We start from the raw sequence: 15,548 nt of genomic DNA on the forward strand, positions 1-15,548 counted from the left end.
AAAACCCCGTGGGAAAACTTTGATTTTCCGGGATAAAAAATAGCCTATGTCCGTCGCCGGGATGTAAAGAGCCTCAAAGAGAATATAACAGCTACGTTACTACGTGCATCTCTGCACCACAATTTTGACAAAGTCGGTTAAATGGATGGGTCATGAAAAGGTAAGTAACTGACAGACAGACATATTATCTACCTACTTTCGCATTTATAGTGTTAACATGCATAAGGTCTAATATAATCTGAATATAACAAGTAAAATACATTAATCAAATAATAAGGCGACTTGGGCAAAATTCAACGCTAGACATTGAGCTTCGATGCGCGTTGAACTCTTTTCTACGCGCGTTTTTTGCGGAGCTTATTTTAATCCGTCGACTCGATTTAACTGGCTGTATCTACATTAAAAAGACAAAGTTACAATACTAATAATATTTATTATAGCGAGTTATAGGATCCTAACACCTATTAAGTACTAGGTATCTCTGTAAAAGAAATAAAGTTACAAGTAACCGTCTATATCTGGGTATGTATACAGTCAGCAACAAATCTAGGTTTGCACACGTCCATAGTCGCTTGTACTGGTGCGGGTGGTTGCAAAAATAGCTTTGTTGCTGACTGTACATTGAAACCTAACGCTTATTTTTTGTTGTGTTTACTAGGCTAAGTTTTGACTTACCTAAGTATTGTTTCCTTTTTCGGTAGAAGGCATCGTTGGTCGGTCGAGGTCGATGGTTAGTTATAGTAGTAAGATTATCGTCTTAGCTTACCAACTTCACCTACCTACTTAGGGAATTTCACAATAAAAGGCCCCTTTTAGTATGATGTTCCTAATTAATAGATGTCCGAGACATGCTTGGTTCAGCATTAAATTATAACGCATCTAATTGGATGTCATACCATTTATTCAATTAAAATAAACTTTTGATTGGTATCTTATTGGATCTAGATTTTAAAATCAAGTCTATTAATTAGCGAGTGACGAGCTTTAATATCTAGGTAGGTACTATTATGAACCTACCAAACAACTAACCTACCAAAAAGTGCTGAACGGATTTTATTGAACTTATCATTAATAAATAGAGTGTACCTTTTTTTTCGATCTCTTAGGTCTCTTAGGAGGAAAGAAGATCTTAGGTGGTTTATAACTACGTACAAAGGGTTTAGGTATCCAGTGGAAGTCGGGGTGGTAAATCTAAAACTCAATGTCATGAGTTTGGACATCTCTGGTACAACTAAGCAACCAAGTAGAGCACCCATCTTAAACCGTACGTCGCGGATGGTACTCGTATAATATTATGTAGGTACCTAAGATATAAAAAGAGTTACGGCCCGTTCACACATGGGAGTCCGTTTTACTGGTACGTTTTTAACGGATACGTCATAAATTTATGCTCTGTTCACACATAGGCACCGTATAACGTTCAACGGATCCGTCATTACTGGATGCGATGTGTGAACAGAAAACTCGCAGTATACCGCCGCTATTCTACAAAGATGGACGCTGTCGTGTTGTATTGTACGCACACAGTATCTATCCGTTAAAATCCTACGTATCCGTATATTGCCGTTCCGTCCGTCCAGTATTCGATGACAAAACGGAATGTAATTTTTTTACGGAACGATATTTTTTACTGTATACAGAATACTGTGCCATGTGTGAAGTCGCTCATACAACTACGTACGCCATCGACGAAAAAAAACGTACACGATAAAATGGAACAGTAAAACGGAGACATGTGTGAACCGGCCGTGATAACGGCCGGTTACATATTTTATCTCAACATTATATAGTCTAAAGATGGCCGACCCGCATACCTCCTACAACTAAATAGCTGCTAACCATGAGGACGTACCCAGTTGTTTAGTGATGCAACGTTAAGCAATTTATAATTACCAGGATACGGTACCCTGACGAATCTGGGTTACAATAATAGTCTGTGTAATACCGGGTCTTAAAAGAGATACATACTCGTATGTTGGTAATCCTTTTAATAAATAGGTAGGTACTTAAGTATTATGTAGTTAACTTGTTGCAAAAATCGTTGAAGTGCATCTTATATAAAATACTCTCGTATTAGTATGGTATCTATTTAAGTAAATATTGTACAAACTAATGCGGCAGCACGTCTCCAGATTGCTACACCGTCATATTGTACCTATTTGCCTACTCACGTCGGTGTAGGTAAGTGTGCATCCTTTGTATGGGCTGTTAAAGAAGCATAAAAGTAAATGTTAAACTTAACTAGGTATGTTACATAACATTATCTTGTTCAGTATCGGAACCTGTTTCAAGCTAAGTTTTGTGTTTTTTAGAAAAGACAAGGTGAAACGAATTTGGTCGTGAGTGGAATAAAACATATTTTTCTTGTGTGGATCTACTCGTACCTAATCGTTTAATTAATCTCTTGATAGCGCCCGCCTCTGGTTTCTTCCTGATGCAGATAAACAAAGAAAACGGGCCTTAGATATACATTTATTCATAAGTGGTGTGTCATAATAATTAGATTGCATGCAGATAAAAATATGCAACTATGCTTTCCCTCTTTACTGTTGACGCTTTATAGAACTTGCAAGCCTTGAAATTGTTGTTTTTATCTTCCTACAAAAAAAAATATCGTTTCCATAGGTAGAAATTTAAAAAGACAATTCCAACAGCTGTAATCTTTTTAACCCCCGCCCCAAAAAGAGGAGTGTTATAAGTTTGACGCTTGTATCTGTGTATCTACCTATGGCATCGTAGCTCCTAAAGACCTAAACGAATGAACCGATTTTAATTTAGTTTTTTTTTTGTTTGAAAGGTGGCTTGATCGAGAGTGTTCTTAGCCATAATCGAAGAAAATCTGTTCAGCCGTTTGAAAGTTATCAGCTCTTTTCTAGTTTTTGTGTCGGGGTTTTTTTTAATTTTGAGCTATTTAACAATAAACTAGAAGTATTTTTAGACAACCTTTTACTGCATTTATCTCTTAACCAAGGTCCTCCGTTTTTCTCATCCACCTACGTAGGTACCTAAATCTCGCTACCTTCTTAAGGTCTTCAATCCAGTAAGTAATATGAGGATGTAATAGTAATATTATTTATAATTTCTAGGTTGCTTGTCATGGGTTAACCCATAAAAATATTTGCAACCATTGCTTTATGCAAGACCACAGGCATATATCAGCTTCTTTTGCATTATAATTAGTATGATCATTGATCAATTAAGAAATCGCGTGTGGATTATTGGTTTTACCAACAATATCGTGGGATTTATCGTTGTTTAGAGATACCTATTTTTCCCGCTCAAAGCAAAGGTATACCTATTTGTTTCGCAGTATTTTAATGAATGATGATAGATAAGCTTTTAAGTAAATAGATAGATTTACATAAATATAAAACTCGTGGTTACTGCTTTTCCGTGAAAACTAACGTCTTTAATCTTCTGTAAAGTCACAAACGTGAAATTTTCCTTTTCTTTATAATAAAAGTAATAAAACTAGTTGTTACCCGCGACTTCATCCGCGTGGGTTGCAGTTTTTGAAAATTCTGTTGAGATTCTTTGAGTTTTCCGGACTATCCATACATTTTACAGGATCCGATATTGTGTGTGCCCAAAATCGTCTCAGCAATTAAGTATCTAAGTACTTTGGAAGGCAGTTTGCGTTGCGTTGCATTTAGCTCCACAATAAACAAGTCAAAACAGCTATAATCTGAAATTTACAGCGCGAGCGACAACGGCGTTTTTAAACATTTCGAAACACAACAATACCAAATTGATCATTGGATTGCGAAATCGTCTGACTCGTCTTAAGTTATAACTGTACCAAATACTGAATTGTTTGCTGCAACAATGAAGATTCTGTATGTTTTTTATGTTTCATTGCGTTTGGGATAACGTTGCATAAGCCATTACTTTAGGTTATTTAATATCTACCTATATAAATAAACAGGTATTTATCGAATAATATACTTAATAAATAATTATTATTAGGTATTTGTTGGTCTCACACATAAGGAGACCAAAGTCTAGGGATCTTTCAATTAATTTATCGTATTTATCTATTAATTAATTGTTCTTATTTCAGGCGCAGTAAGGAACAATAATTTGAAAAATGGAAAAGGAAAAGATCGTGTTCAAGGTAAGGATAGAAGAATTCCCTTCTCCTATCATATTTAGTTAATAGCCAAGATAAGTAGTTACTTATGTAAAATGTATTTATTATAGACTAGATAGGTATGAAATTCGCTTCATTCTCGTGATTTGGAGCATCAAAAGGCGTAGGACAAAATAATGAGAATATTTTGTCATTTATGTAGACCACCGGATTATTTAGCGGAACAATAAGCAAGTGAAGATTAGCTACTCCTGTCTTTTTATGCAATTTAGGTACGCCATTATATGATAACTACACTTAAGCATGTATGAGAGATCTCTATTGACCTTCTATTTATAGCAAATCGATTTATCGCTATAGTCATCGATTAAGAATCTTTGAAGCAGGTCTTGCGACTCGCGGCGTAGGCGGCGCGAGTGTTGTGTGGCACGCAGCGGCGCAGCGGCCGGCGCCGGCGCAGATCGGTGGCTCACATTGAACCATTGACACGAATTCGACATTATCACACGGCCACATTTGTCATCGAAATACTTAATGTCAATATATGATCGATATATCAATACCTACCTAAAGTTTAGTGAGCGAAAAGATATGGAACACATTAGACAGGACCACCTTGACAGATTTGGGCGTCTCAAATCTGATATAGGTAGGTAGGTACTTTACTTATATGGTCAGGCCTCGCTGTTATGAGAAATTTGGCCAAAGGCTGTAAAAATACCTATAAAAGCCGTTAACTGCATTGTATTGGAAATTCCATAAATGAGTCAAGTTAATATGAGTCAAACGAACGGCAAAAAATTGTAAATTTTAAAGATAAAATATCTATTATATTATGTACCTACCTAGTTACCTATAATTTTATTGGTTGGTCGTTGACCTGAAAAATCATGCTTAGCTCTTATCTGTGGCGTTAGCGGCGATAAATTAGATATAACAAACTATAAAGGAAGATAAATACTAAAATGGCTCAGTAAGTATGTATCCTCAGGTGAATTAACAATTATTATTGTAGAAACTAAACACAACGACTCCATTATTAAATAGTATAAGATTCCTTTAGTGTGAAATAATTTCCCACGGTTCATGAGCTCACTGGAGATCCTTTAAATTCACATATTTTATTTATGTAAATTCTAAACACTAATGAAATGTAGCACCTTAAGTGGGACTATTGGCTTGAGGTCAAAAGTTTGGAACGCATCGGAGTTAGCATCGCAGCGTAAATATTCAGATATTCGAACTATTGCAAAATTGCGCATTTTCTTGGCATCAATCAGCGATCGACCTTCGATGGCCGCCAGACAGGCTGAGAAGATACTCGTACAAGAATGTCGATAACAATGGACCATGTATGAAAAAAACCTGTCATTAAAGTAATAACATAACTATGTAGACACATTAAATGAATGTTCAAGTTTGCGCGGTTAAGGGCTTGTTTAAACTTTAAACCAGGTGAGATATAAATCACTAAGGATGTTTCGGTGGAAAAGGCAACTATTATCTCAGTAAGAAACCTCCAGCAATTGAAGAGGTTATAAGTGAAGAAGATGGTTAAGGACTAGGAACGTGCTAGTTAAACATATTGACATTCTAATTGCCGAGATACGCAAATTTTTAACCCCTGACCCAAAAAGAGGGGTGTTATAAGTTTGACGCGTGTATCTGTGTATCTGTCTGTGGCATCATACCTCCTAAACTAATGAACCGATTTTAATTTAGTTTTTTTTTGTTGGAAAGGTGGCTTGATCGAGAGTGTTTCTTGGCTATAATCCAAGAAAATCGGTGCAGCCGTTTGAAAGTTATCAGCTCTTTTGTAGTTACTGTAACCTTCACTTGTCGGGGGTGTTATAAATTTTTAATTTACACTTGTACTCAGAATATCCGGAATATCTTTATAGTGACAACTCCCATAGTGTGTTGACAGGGCATTCCAGACCAATGGTAGATTTTTTGACGGTATAAAAGCATTTGTAAAGTTTATTTGAATAAAAAGTCTTTCTTATTCTATTTTCAGAGACATACATAGAGGAATATACTTATAAACCATTTAGGTATGAACAAGTTGCCATGTAGGTATCTATCAAGCGAATTTAGTTGGCAACGTTAACCTAGACTCAAATAAACAATAGAGCTGTTTATATGCTAATTGGAAATCGTGAACTGTCGACAGCAGATTTGTCATTTTATCAATATGTAACGCTGTATCGTGTCTATCCGAGATCTATGTTTATGTTATACTTAACATATTATTAGTTATATATCACTTTGAATAGATATCAGACAATTTAAATGAAGTCATTAAACAGGCGTGGCACACGACATAAATCATATGATTTATATATCTTAGGTAGATATTATACATTACTAATATCTTATACGTGTGGATGCTAGTAGATTACCTAGTAGGCATAGATAAGAGGTATATTGCTCCAACATTGATGGTAGTAGGTAGCCTAAAACCTTCTATACCTATAGTTTTAGTAGCAAAATGAATTTGCACTTTTGTCTAAATCAGTACATTATCGCAAATTATCTTAATAATATATATTATGGCTTCTGACTATATTGTGGTAAATTATTTGACGATTCAAAAGCACTTGTAAAAGTTTATTTGAATAAAAATCTATTCTATTCTATTCTATTCTATTGCATATTTTCAATTTTCTGGTACAAACATGCTTGTAAATATATTACATAAAAGGTATGATTATTATTTATTTATTTATCACCTGCTACTGGAGCATGGACCTCCTCTCGCGAGTCGAATTGAGAAGGGTATAGGTACACCACACTAGCCAAGTGCGGATTGGCAGACTTTTGAGAACATTATGAAGAACTCGCTCAGGCATAGTTCTCCGTAATGTTCTCAGGTTTCCTTTCGATGTTTTCCTTCACAGTTAAAGCAAGCAGGTAATATTTTACCTAATTCCTTAAAATACACAAAACTCTGAAATATTAGAGATGCGTGCCTGGACTCGAACCCCGGACTGAGAGGCTGAAATTTTAACCCCTAGGCGTCCACTTTTTCCATACCACACCTTTTCAAATCATTTGCAAGAGCTTCAGCTACGTAAGTTACGATTTTGAAAATAAAAATAGTAGGTAGGTAAGTTATAATAGTTTTGGACGTTTAGTTCTGCTTTTCGACAAAAAAAATGCCAATGTTACATTATTTTCTAAAAAAACTAAATTAATATTGTTGTGGTTAGTAATTTCGGCGTAGTGCATTGCGCCATCCGTGACCGTGGATTGCCTCAATCGCACTTTTCATAGACGCAGCTTGGTAGGCATCTACTGAGTACCACGACTGAGGTTATTAGCACCCTAATGTAAAAATGTCTGTAAAATCGAGGTGGGGCTGCCTGAGCAAGAATATTAAAAATCATTTTGTACAAAACCTAAGTCATTTGCCATATATTTATACTTATTACTCTACCCAATAGCGCGTGAATAGTATCGTACCGGTACAGTCAGTAAGGTGGTGACTAACCGCAGCCAAAGTCTCCTAACTGACTTAACCGAATATCAAACCCGGTACCTCTTATTTATAAAATCAGCCCACGCATTAGTACAGAAAAGTAAGCAACGCCTTTTGGCCTATATGCAATGCATGCTACGTAGTAAATACTTCAAAGCCATTTATAGATTGATATTGAAATGCCTGCTACCGTAGCCTGTAAGGGCTTGGATCCACACAAAACGTGGCGTTTGCCTGTACTTAAGGTATACCTACTTAGGCCTCATTCGCACGAGAGCTTTTTTAACGCCCGTTAAAAAAACGTTTCAAATAGAACAAAAGCATTCGCAAGTATCTGTTCACACGTCAACGCTTTTTTAACGCTCGTGCGAATTAGGGCTTAGGTTGTATATAAAGCACGTCACTTGGATTGTGTGCAATTTTGGTAGCGCGTTTCTGCGCGCTTCGTATTGTGAAAGGTCTTCAAAGCGTCTTATATTTCAATTTTTAACTTAGAACCTCAATAGCTTCAGCCTCCAAGGAGAGGACTGAAATCTGAAAAATCAACGGTTCGAACCTCATCCGCTGCACTATATTCTCATATTATATCCACTCGTAGTACAATGTGTGGTCCAGGCCCTAACTTTGTATCTACTTTAATATAAAGCATCGTATAAAGTAACGTTGGGAATCCATTATAAATGATTGTCGACTGGGAAATGCCACTGTGAAGCGCAACGCCTTGGGCTTTCAAATAAATAATGTAGTTTCGTAAAGGTAGCTAATGTAATAAATGTGCTTTGATGATGATGTAGCCTTGGGATAGGAACAGAGTTCTAAGCCTACTAAAAAGACTTTACTATTGTGGTACGAAAATGTTATATTAAAACTTACGATATATATTAAACTTACGGTATATATTAAAGCTTACTATATATATAAAAGTAATATTATTTTAAAGTAATGTCTATAATCGTGTTAACAGTTTAAGGGGTGGACGAAATTCGAAAGTCTGTAGATTCAAACCCATAAAATCGTAGGTACCTACCCCTATGAGTCCTATATAACAAACTTTACGGTTGTTAGATGGAAAGACTTCTTTTAACAATCCCGTGGGTACTTTTTGATTTCGGGATAAAAGTAGCCTATGTTCGTATCAGGATGCAAGCCACCTCTATGACAAACGTCAAAGTCGGTTTAACGAATGGGCCGCACAAAGGTAACAGACACACAGCACACTTTGCAATATTATATTCAGTGTCATTGTGGATAAAAAATACAATTAGGTACAAAGTAGGTATAGATACAGTAGAGTACAACAGTTAGTAGTCTAAACAGGTAATAGGTAGGTACAGCGTTTTTTTATTTAATACAAGATTCTAATCGTCTTACCTATTACTATTTTATAATTGTTGAGCAAATCAAAGATATCCTTATGTAATAAGGAATTCCGCCGGAAAAATAACTTTAGTTCTGTCGTGATTTACCATAAAGCTTACACAAAAGTTGAATCATGCGACATTGGCGAACTCCGGTGTGAAAATGTTACATTAAAACATGTCTATTAACAGTACTTAGGTCAAATATAACCTTCGATGAAGACTACATCCTATATCAATGCGTACCTATACCTACCTGAAAGTTTTTATTATTAACAAGGCAAACTAGACTTGCCAATCAGACCGCAGACCTTAGGCCTCAAGGAAAGAGTTAAGTGAAAATCGGCGCTTATTAAGGATTTAAATATCATAGTAGGTAGATACCACTAAAGCGGCTCTCCTTAGACCCGGCTGATTCACTAGATATTGAGGTGATACCAAATACCACATGCGGGTTTAGCTCGTGACTACCTACATATCATTCTATCTTGGTGTCGTGTTGTGGCGGCATACCTCCGATACTATGTTCATTAGCCTAAATTCTTCGTAGAGCCTTTGTTAGTCCTGTACGCCTTGCCTTCATGCATTATTGCACTAAAACAGGACCTTGTAATGAATCGATGGTCAAATGTTTTTAGACTCTACACCTAGTCTATTTTCATTTTTAACCCCCGACCCAAAAAGAGGGGTGTTATAAGTTTGACGTGTGTATCTGTGTATCTGTGTGTCTGTGTATCTGTGTATCTGTGTATCTCTGTATCTGTCTGTGGCAAGTTTTGGACAAGTGTAAATTAAAAATTTATAACACCCCCGACGATCCAAAGTATCTGAGTTTTCCAAAACATCATTTTCAAATAAATAATTATGTATTTAGGCAACGTCCATCTTGACAGCTTGACATTTGTCTATTGACATAATATTATGAACCTAACGGTTATATAACCTTCTTTTCTACAAGAAAACTAGAAAAGAGCTGATAACTCTTAAACGGCTGAACCAATTTTTTTAGATTATAGCTAAGAACACTCTCGATCAAGCCACCTTTCAAACAAAAAAAACTAAATTAAAATCGGTTCATTCGTTTAGGCGCTACGATGCCACAGACAGATACACAGATACACAGATACACAGATACACAGATACACAGACACACAGATACACAGATACACACGTCAAACTTATAACACCCCTCTTTTTGGGTCGGGGGTTAAAAACTCAGATACTTTGGATCGTCGGGGGTGTTATAAATTTTTAATTTACACTTGTATGATGATAAATTGATTGATTTATACAATGATAGTGTTAGAATTAAGGCTAACACATAATCTTGCAGATATAGATCATATTATAGGTAAATTAATTCACATATCGCGATGTTGCGACATTCCTCAAAATATATGCTTCATTAATTAATCTGCAAATTGTTCATGTTGGTCGTTACCTTGAACATATGTTTATCTGTTGAAAATCAATAGTTTTACTTGTGGTTCCAGGCTACAAAATTAATAAATATGACGGATCTCGTTACTTAGTCACAATCTTGTCTGTTTGGTCGAGCCAATCCATCTAATTTTGCCGTTTCCTGGTCCCGTTACTTAGAAGTAAATCACGCTTTCGTACTCTTTTTGTAAGGTGGATGAGACCCATAAGACTGTCATAGAGTTTAAATTCCACCCATGCAGTCGCATATGTACACAGTACACACATCTACGAGTAAGTACCGATAGATATGCTTATAAGGGCAAAGGAGGCGCAGTAGCAGAATCAGAAATCTTTAAAAAATATTGTGTTTTCCAAAGTCTTAGTAGGTAGGTAAGCAAGAACATATTCGTATTATTTTGAAGCATTCATAAATATTTCAAAAAGTCGTTTTGATACAATGTTGGCATCGCTCGCCTCCACGCATTGTAGCCCTAGCGCGAAACCTTCGCCTTTACGTCGCCGGTTACCTCAATAAATACAATAATTGATTACGACTGCTTTGTATAATGACAATAGTGCTTAATCAATTGATTATGCAAAAATATTATGGTTTAAATATAGGAAAAATATTAAAAATTAATATTAAGTAGGTACAATCACTTTATTGATATAATCGGCAGATGTGAAAGGAATGTTTAAATCTCGGTATTTAAGTATTATCTGACATCTCTTTTAACATCGCTGAGAATGTGGGAAGAGCAAAATTCAACTTTACTGTAATAATATTATCTATTTAGATTATCGTTTTACATAATATCTGTTCTAGATTTGTTATTGTGTACTGTAGTTAATAAATTAATTAATAAGATTGCGAACAATGCATTCAAACACGATATCTACCAAATGATTTTTTCAGACCCCAAATAATAATTTTATATTTGGACAGACCGATGTGATTGTTGTAAACTATAGAATATAGGTAGATAATATTAGTAAAAAATAATATTGTCCATCTATATTTTCTAGTTTTTGGTAATGTACTACCTAAGAAACTAATAAAATAATCACCTTGAATTTCGCGATGATAGTCTTTCAGTAAGAGACCAAATGGGTTCGAGGTCACGGCTACGGCTAGGGTTGCTAACGAAAATAATGTTTTCTAAATATATATAAAAAAAGCTGACTGACAGACTGACTGACTGACTAACTGACTGACCGATTGACTGACTGACTGATCTATCAACGCACAACTCTAACCACTGGACGGATCGAGCTGTGGCATACAAATAGCTATTATGACGTCGACATCCGCTAAGAAAGGATTTTTGAAAATTCAACCTCTAACGGGTTAAAATAGGGGGTTTAAATCTGTCTATTCCACGTGGAAGAAGTCGCGGGCATAAGCTAGTAATAAATATAAATTAGTCCTCCCGATCGAACTTCGGCCGCGGCGGTCAATTTCCACGAAAATAGTCATCTGCGAAGGGGATATTATTATAGTGCATAATCATAAGTTCAATCTTTATTTTCTTACTTTATAGTCCGATGGCACGGCAGGTAGTATTCAGAATTTTTAGATTTCTGTTTCTTTTTGGCCTGACCGGATTTTCAAAGAACTGTAATATCTACCTATCACGAAATAGGAAACAACCTATGTTTTCTTATGTTTTCTTAAGTTCATTCATGGTAAAAAACGTTACGCTCAGTTACTTGCTTGTGGCGGTTGAGACTTGGGGATTGAATCGACCTGATAGATTTTTTTATTTATTTTTCATTAAAAAAATATAATTTACGAATTAATTTCCTAGTTTATTATTAAATTAATAAAACTTATATAAGTACTAAATGGTAAAATAAATAAAAAGTTACAATGTTTTTGTATCGAAAACTCTTTCTTCGTGAAACGAAGATGACAACCCTGGATTCTGAGCCGGCGCGGTGCAATGGGTCAAGGTCCTGTTAATACTAAAATCTCGGTTATATTTTAACATATTCATACCATTCATACATAAATACCTACTTAAGACGAAGCCGGTTACGCTGTTTCGAAACTTCTAAACTGATTAATAAAACAAAAACATAGAATAATAAGCTAAATTAAGTTTCGTATATGGTATGATGCTTGTGATATTATTATGTAAAGAAAACTTAGATAGAATAATATTTAAATAACACAAGTTTGCCGTGCGCTACTAAAGTCTGTATCAACCCATCATTATCATCATAGATAGGTAAATTCATAGACCTACGATTGGTAAATTAGATATTAAATTCGGTTAATTGCAACTTAATAATAAATAATTATTATTATTAGTAGGCCGGTTGTTCATAAAGCATTTCCGTAGAGCCCGTAATAAGCGGTAAGTAGTAGTTATACCTCGTATAATCCATATCCATACTAATCCATATTAATATTTTAAAGCGAAAGTGTGTCTGTCTGCTAGCTTTTCACGGCCCACCTGTTTAAATATTTTTTACGAAAGTTGGTACTTACAGAGATAGCTTGCATTCAGCGACAGACATGGTCTACCATGTCCTTCCCTGAATGCAAGCTAGAACGCATTTCCCATGAGTTCTTAACAGGGCTCTCTCCGTCACTCGTTTTATACATCCAATTTCATTTGAATATTAAGCAACCAAAGTCCATGAAATTTTGCAGACATATTCTAGAAACTAATATCTGTGTCTGTGGTGTTTTAGATTTTTCTAAAAATATGTAGTTTTAAAATTACAGGGGCTCAAAGATTTGTATGAAAATTTTTAAGACCGCGTAACTTTGAAACCGAATATTTTAACAGAAATCTGGAAAACCACAGACATAGATATTAGTTTCTAGAATATGTCTGCAAAATTTCATGGACTTTGGTTGCTTAATATTCAAATGAAATTGGAACTACGATTGTATGAAACGAGTGACGGAGAGAGCCCTTTTAAGTCTGAGCAAAGTCAAAGTAGGTACGCTCTATCTCAGGTACTTGGGTAGGTATCTAACGATAGTAAATACTAATCAAACCCGGCCAAATTTTAGGGGCAATTGCATACTAATTACACACCACAGGTCCATTACAATCTATTGTATTCTAATTCATTTGCCTACTCAATTATTCGAAGGTTGCACCCGTCACGATCATCTTGGTGACATAATAATGGCTAATATCGACATAAGTGTAATAAATAGATTAACAAGCTGAATTGCCTTGACTTCAGGTTGTATGACTAATCTGCATTGTTATTTTAATAAATATGAAAGTGTAACATTTCCGGACTTGTTTTTGGCTGTATATTCAGCCAAGTAAGTGGCGTGCACAGGACGCGAACGCAAGTATAATATACGATAGTATATTGTAAATCTGTGAAAGTACCTATATTTTAATAAACTTACGTAGGTACCTAGTTTATCACATTTTTGTACAAACATGTCTAAGAGTCAGTTTTTTTCTACATGATGGCCCATTTTTATCATTCGAGATTAATTAAAATAATCTCATTCTCAGTTAAAACAAATATTTTCTGGCGAACAATAGGTACATAAACTATAGATAAAGTTATCTGAAAATAAATACAGAGCTATGCGAAAATAGCATATCGTAATCCTGTTATGTTGGCTCAAAACCAACAACAGTAAACTCAGACAAAACAAATAATCAAAAAACGTCTAGAAAGCGACATGATGGACTTAGATATAAATAAATATAATGTAGCTACACACATTCATGCTAAAATTACAAAACGCCGCGCCGCTGACAAAAATATAGAATCAGCTGAAGTTAGTTATTCCTAATTCTAGGATGTACAAATATCTACCTACCTACTAAATCACTACCTCACTAGTCACTACCCATATTATAAGTACCTAAATGCGACGAGTTTTTAATAAAATTTTATTCAATTACCGTTGTCCCCGTTAACGGGGGCATGGCTTACGGGGACAACGGGACTACTTGAAAATAAGGTGTGAACGAAATATTAATGTCAGGGCCATTATATGCTTGAAGGGAGAATGTCAAAATAAAAAAAGCTGAACAATTGTCGTGAATATAACATTTATAGTACAGTGAACATAATAGCAAAATCGTGATGTGTTTTTGTTGATGACGTTCTTTCAACTAAAGTTTAATGGTGTTTGGAAAAATACATCGATGGGAAAACCCCATCTTTTTACTATTTTTGTACATATTATTTATATAAATATTATAGGATCATTAAAAAAACAACTCTATTAAATGTACAGCCAGCCTTACGGATACTTACAAAGAACTGTATCTATTGCCCTTGTTTTGAATGGATAAAAATCTGTATTCAGAAAGTAAGAAGTTATATTTGTTTTATCAAAATTGTTTCAGCGGTATACAAGCACTGTTTATCCTAATTGTAACTCAATGCTTATTTTTTATTATGTCTACTTAGGTACCTACCTACCTACTTGTAGCCTTTAGGCCTACCTATAGCCTGTAGGCTATAAATTTTGTATTATGCCACTGGCTTACAGATAGTATAGAATTACAAGTGTAAATTAAAAATTTTCAACACCCCCGACCAGTGAAGGTTACAGTAACTAGAAAAGAGCTGATAACTTTCAAACGGCTGAACCGATTTTCTTTGATTATTCCGCGCCTACGATCCAAAGTATCTGAGTTTTCCAAAACATCATTTTCAAATAAATAATTATGTATATCTAGGCAATGTCCATCTTGACAGCTTGACATTTGTCAATTGACACATACATATATCTATGATTGACACTTGAATATTATGAACCTAAGGGTTATCTAACCTTCTTTTCTACAAGAAAACTAGAAAAGAGCTGATAACTTTTAAACGGCTGAACCAATTTTTTTGGATTATAGCTAAGAACACTCACGATCAAGCCACCTTTCAAACAAAAAAAACTAAATTAAAATCGGTTCATTCGTTTAGGCGCTACGATGCCACAGACAGATACACAGATACACAAATACACAGACACACAGATACACACGTCAAACTTATAACACCCCTCTTTTTTGTCGGGGGTTAAAAACACATGCCTACTACATATGTATACATACGAGTACCTACCTGCTCTTTAGGTAAACAAAACTTAGCACGGTATAGTATGAATTAGCGATTACTCTATGCATTTTTTTACATTTCCTATATAATCATATGACCTTACATTTTATAAAGCTTTATCAAAGGTAAAGATTATTACAGCAAT

The 15,548-nt window shown here is 35.1% G+C and overlaps 1 protein-coding gene across 1 annotated transcript in view; it reads left to right on the forward strand.

The window, feature by feature from the left end:
- Positions 1-15,548, forward strand: part of LOC123875724 — a 94,184-nt gene that overhangs the window by 508 nt on the left and 78,128 nt on the right. Inside the window, exon 2 of the mRNA XM_045921737.1 lies at positions 4,061-4,114. Coding sequence (XP_045777693.1) covers positions 4,088-4,114 — 27 coding nt within the window. The 5' untranslated portion in view covers positions 4,061-4,087. The remainder of the gene's footprint in view (positions 1-4,060; positions 4,115-15,548) is intronic.

Source organism: Maniola jurtina, chromosome 2 (assembly GCF_905333055.1).
Source record: "Maniola jurtina chromosome 2, ilManJurt1.1, whole genome shotgun sequence".
NCBI classification, from domain to species: Eukaryota; Metazoa; Arthropoda; class Insecta; order Lepidoptera; family Nymphalidae; genus Maniola; species Maniola jurtina.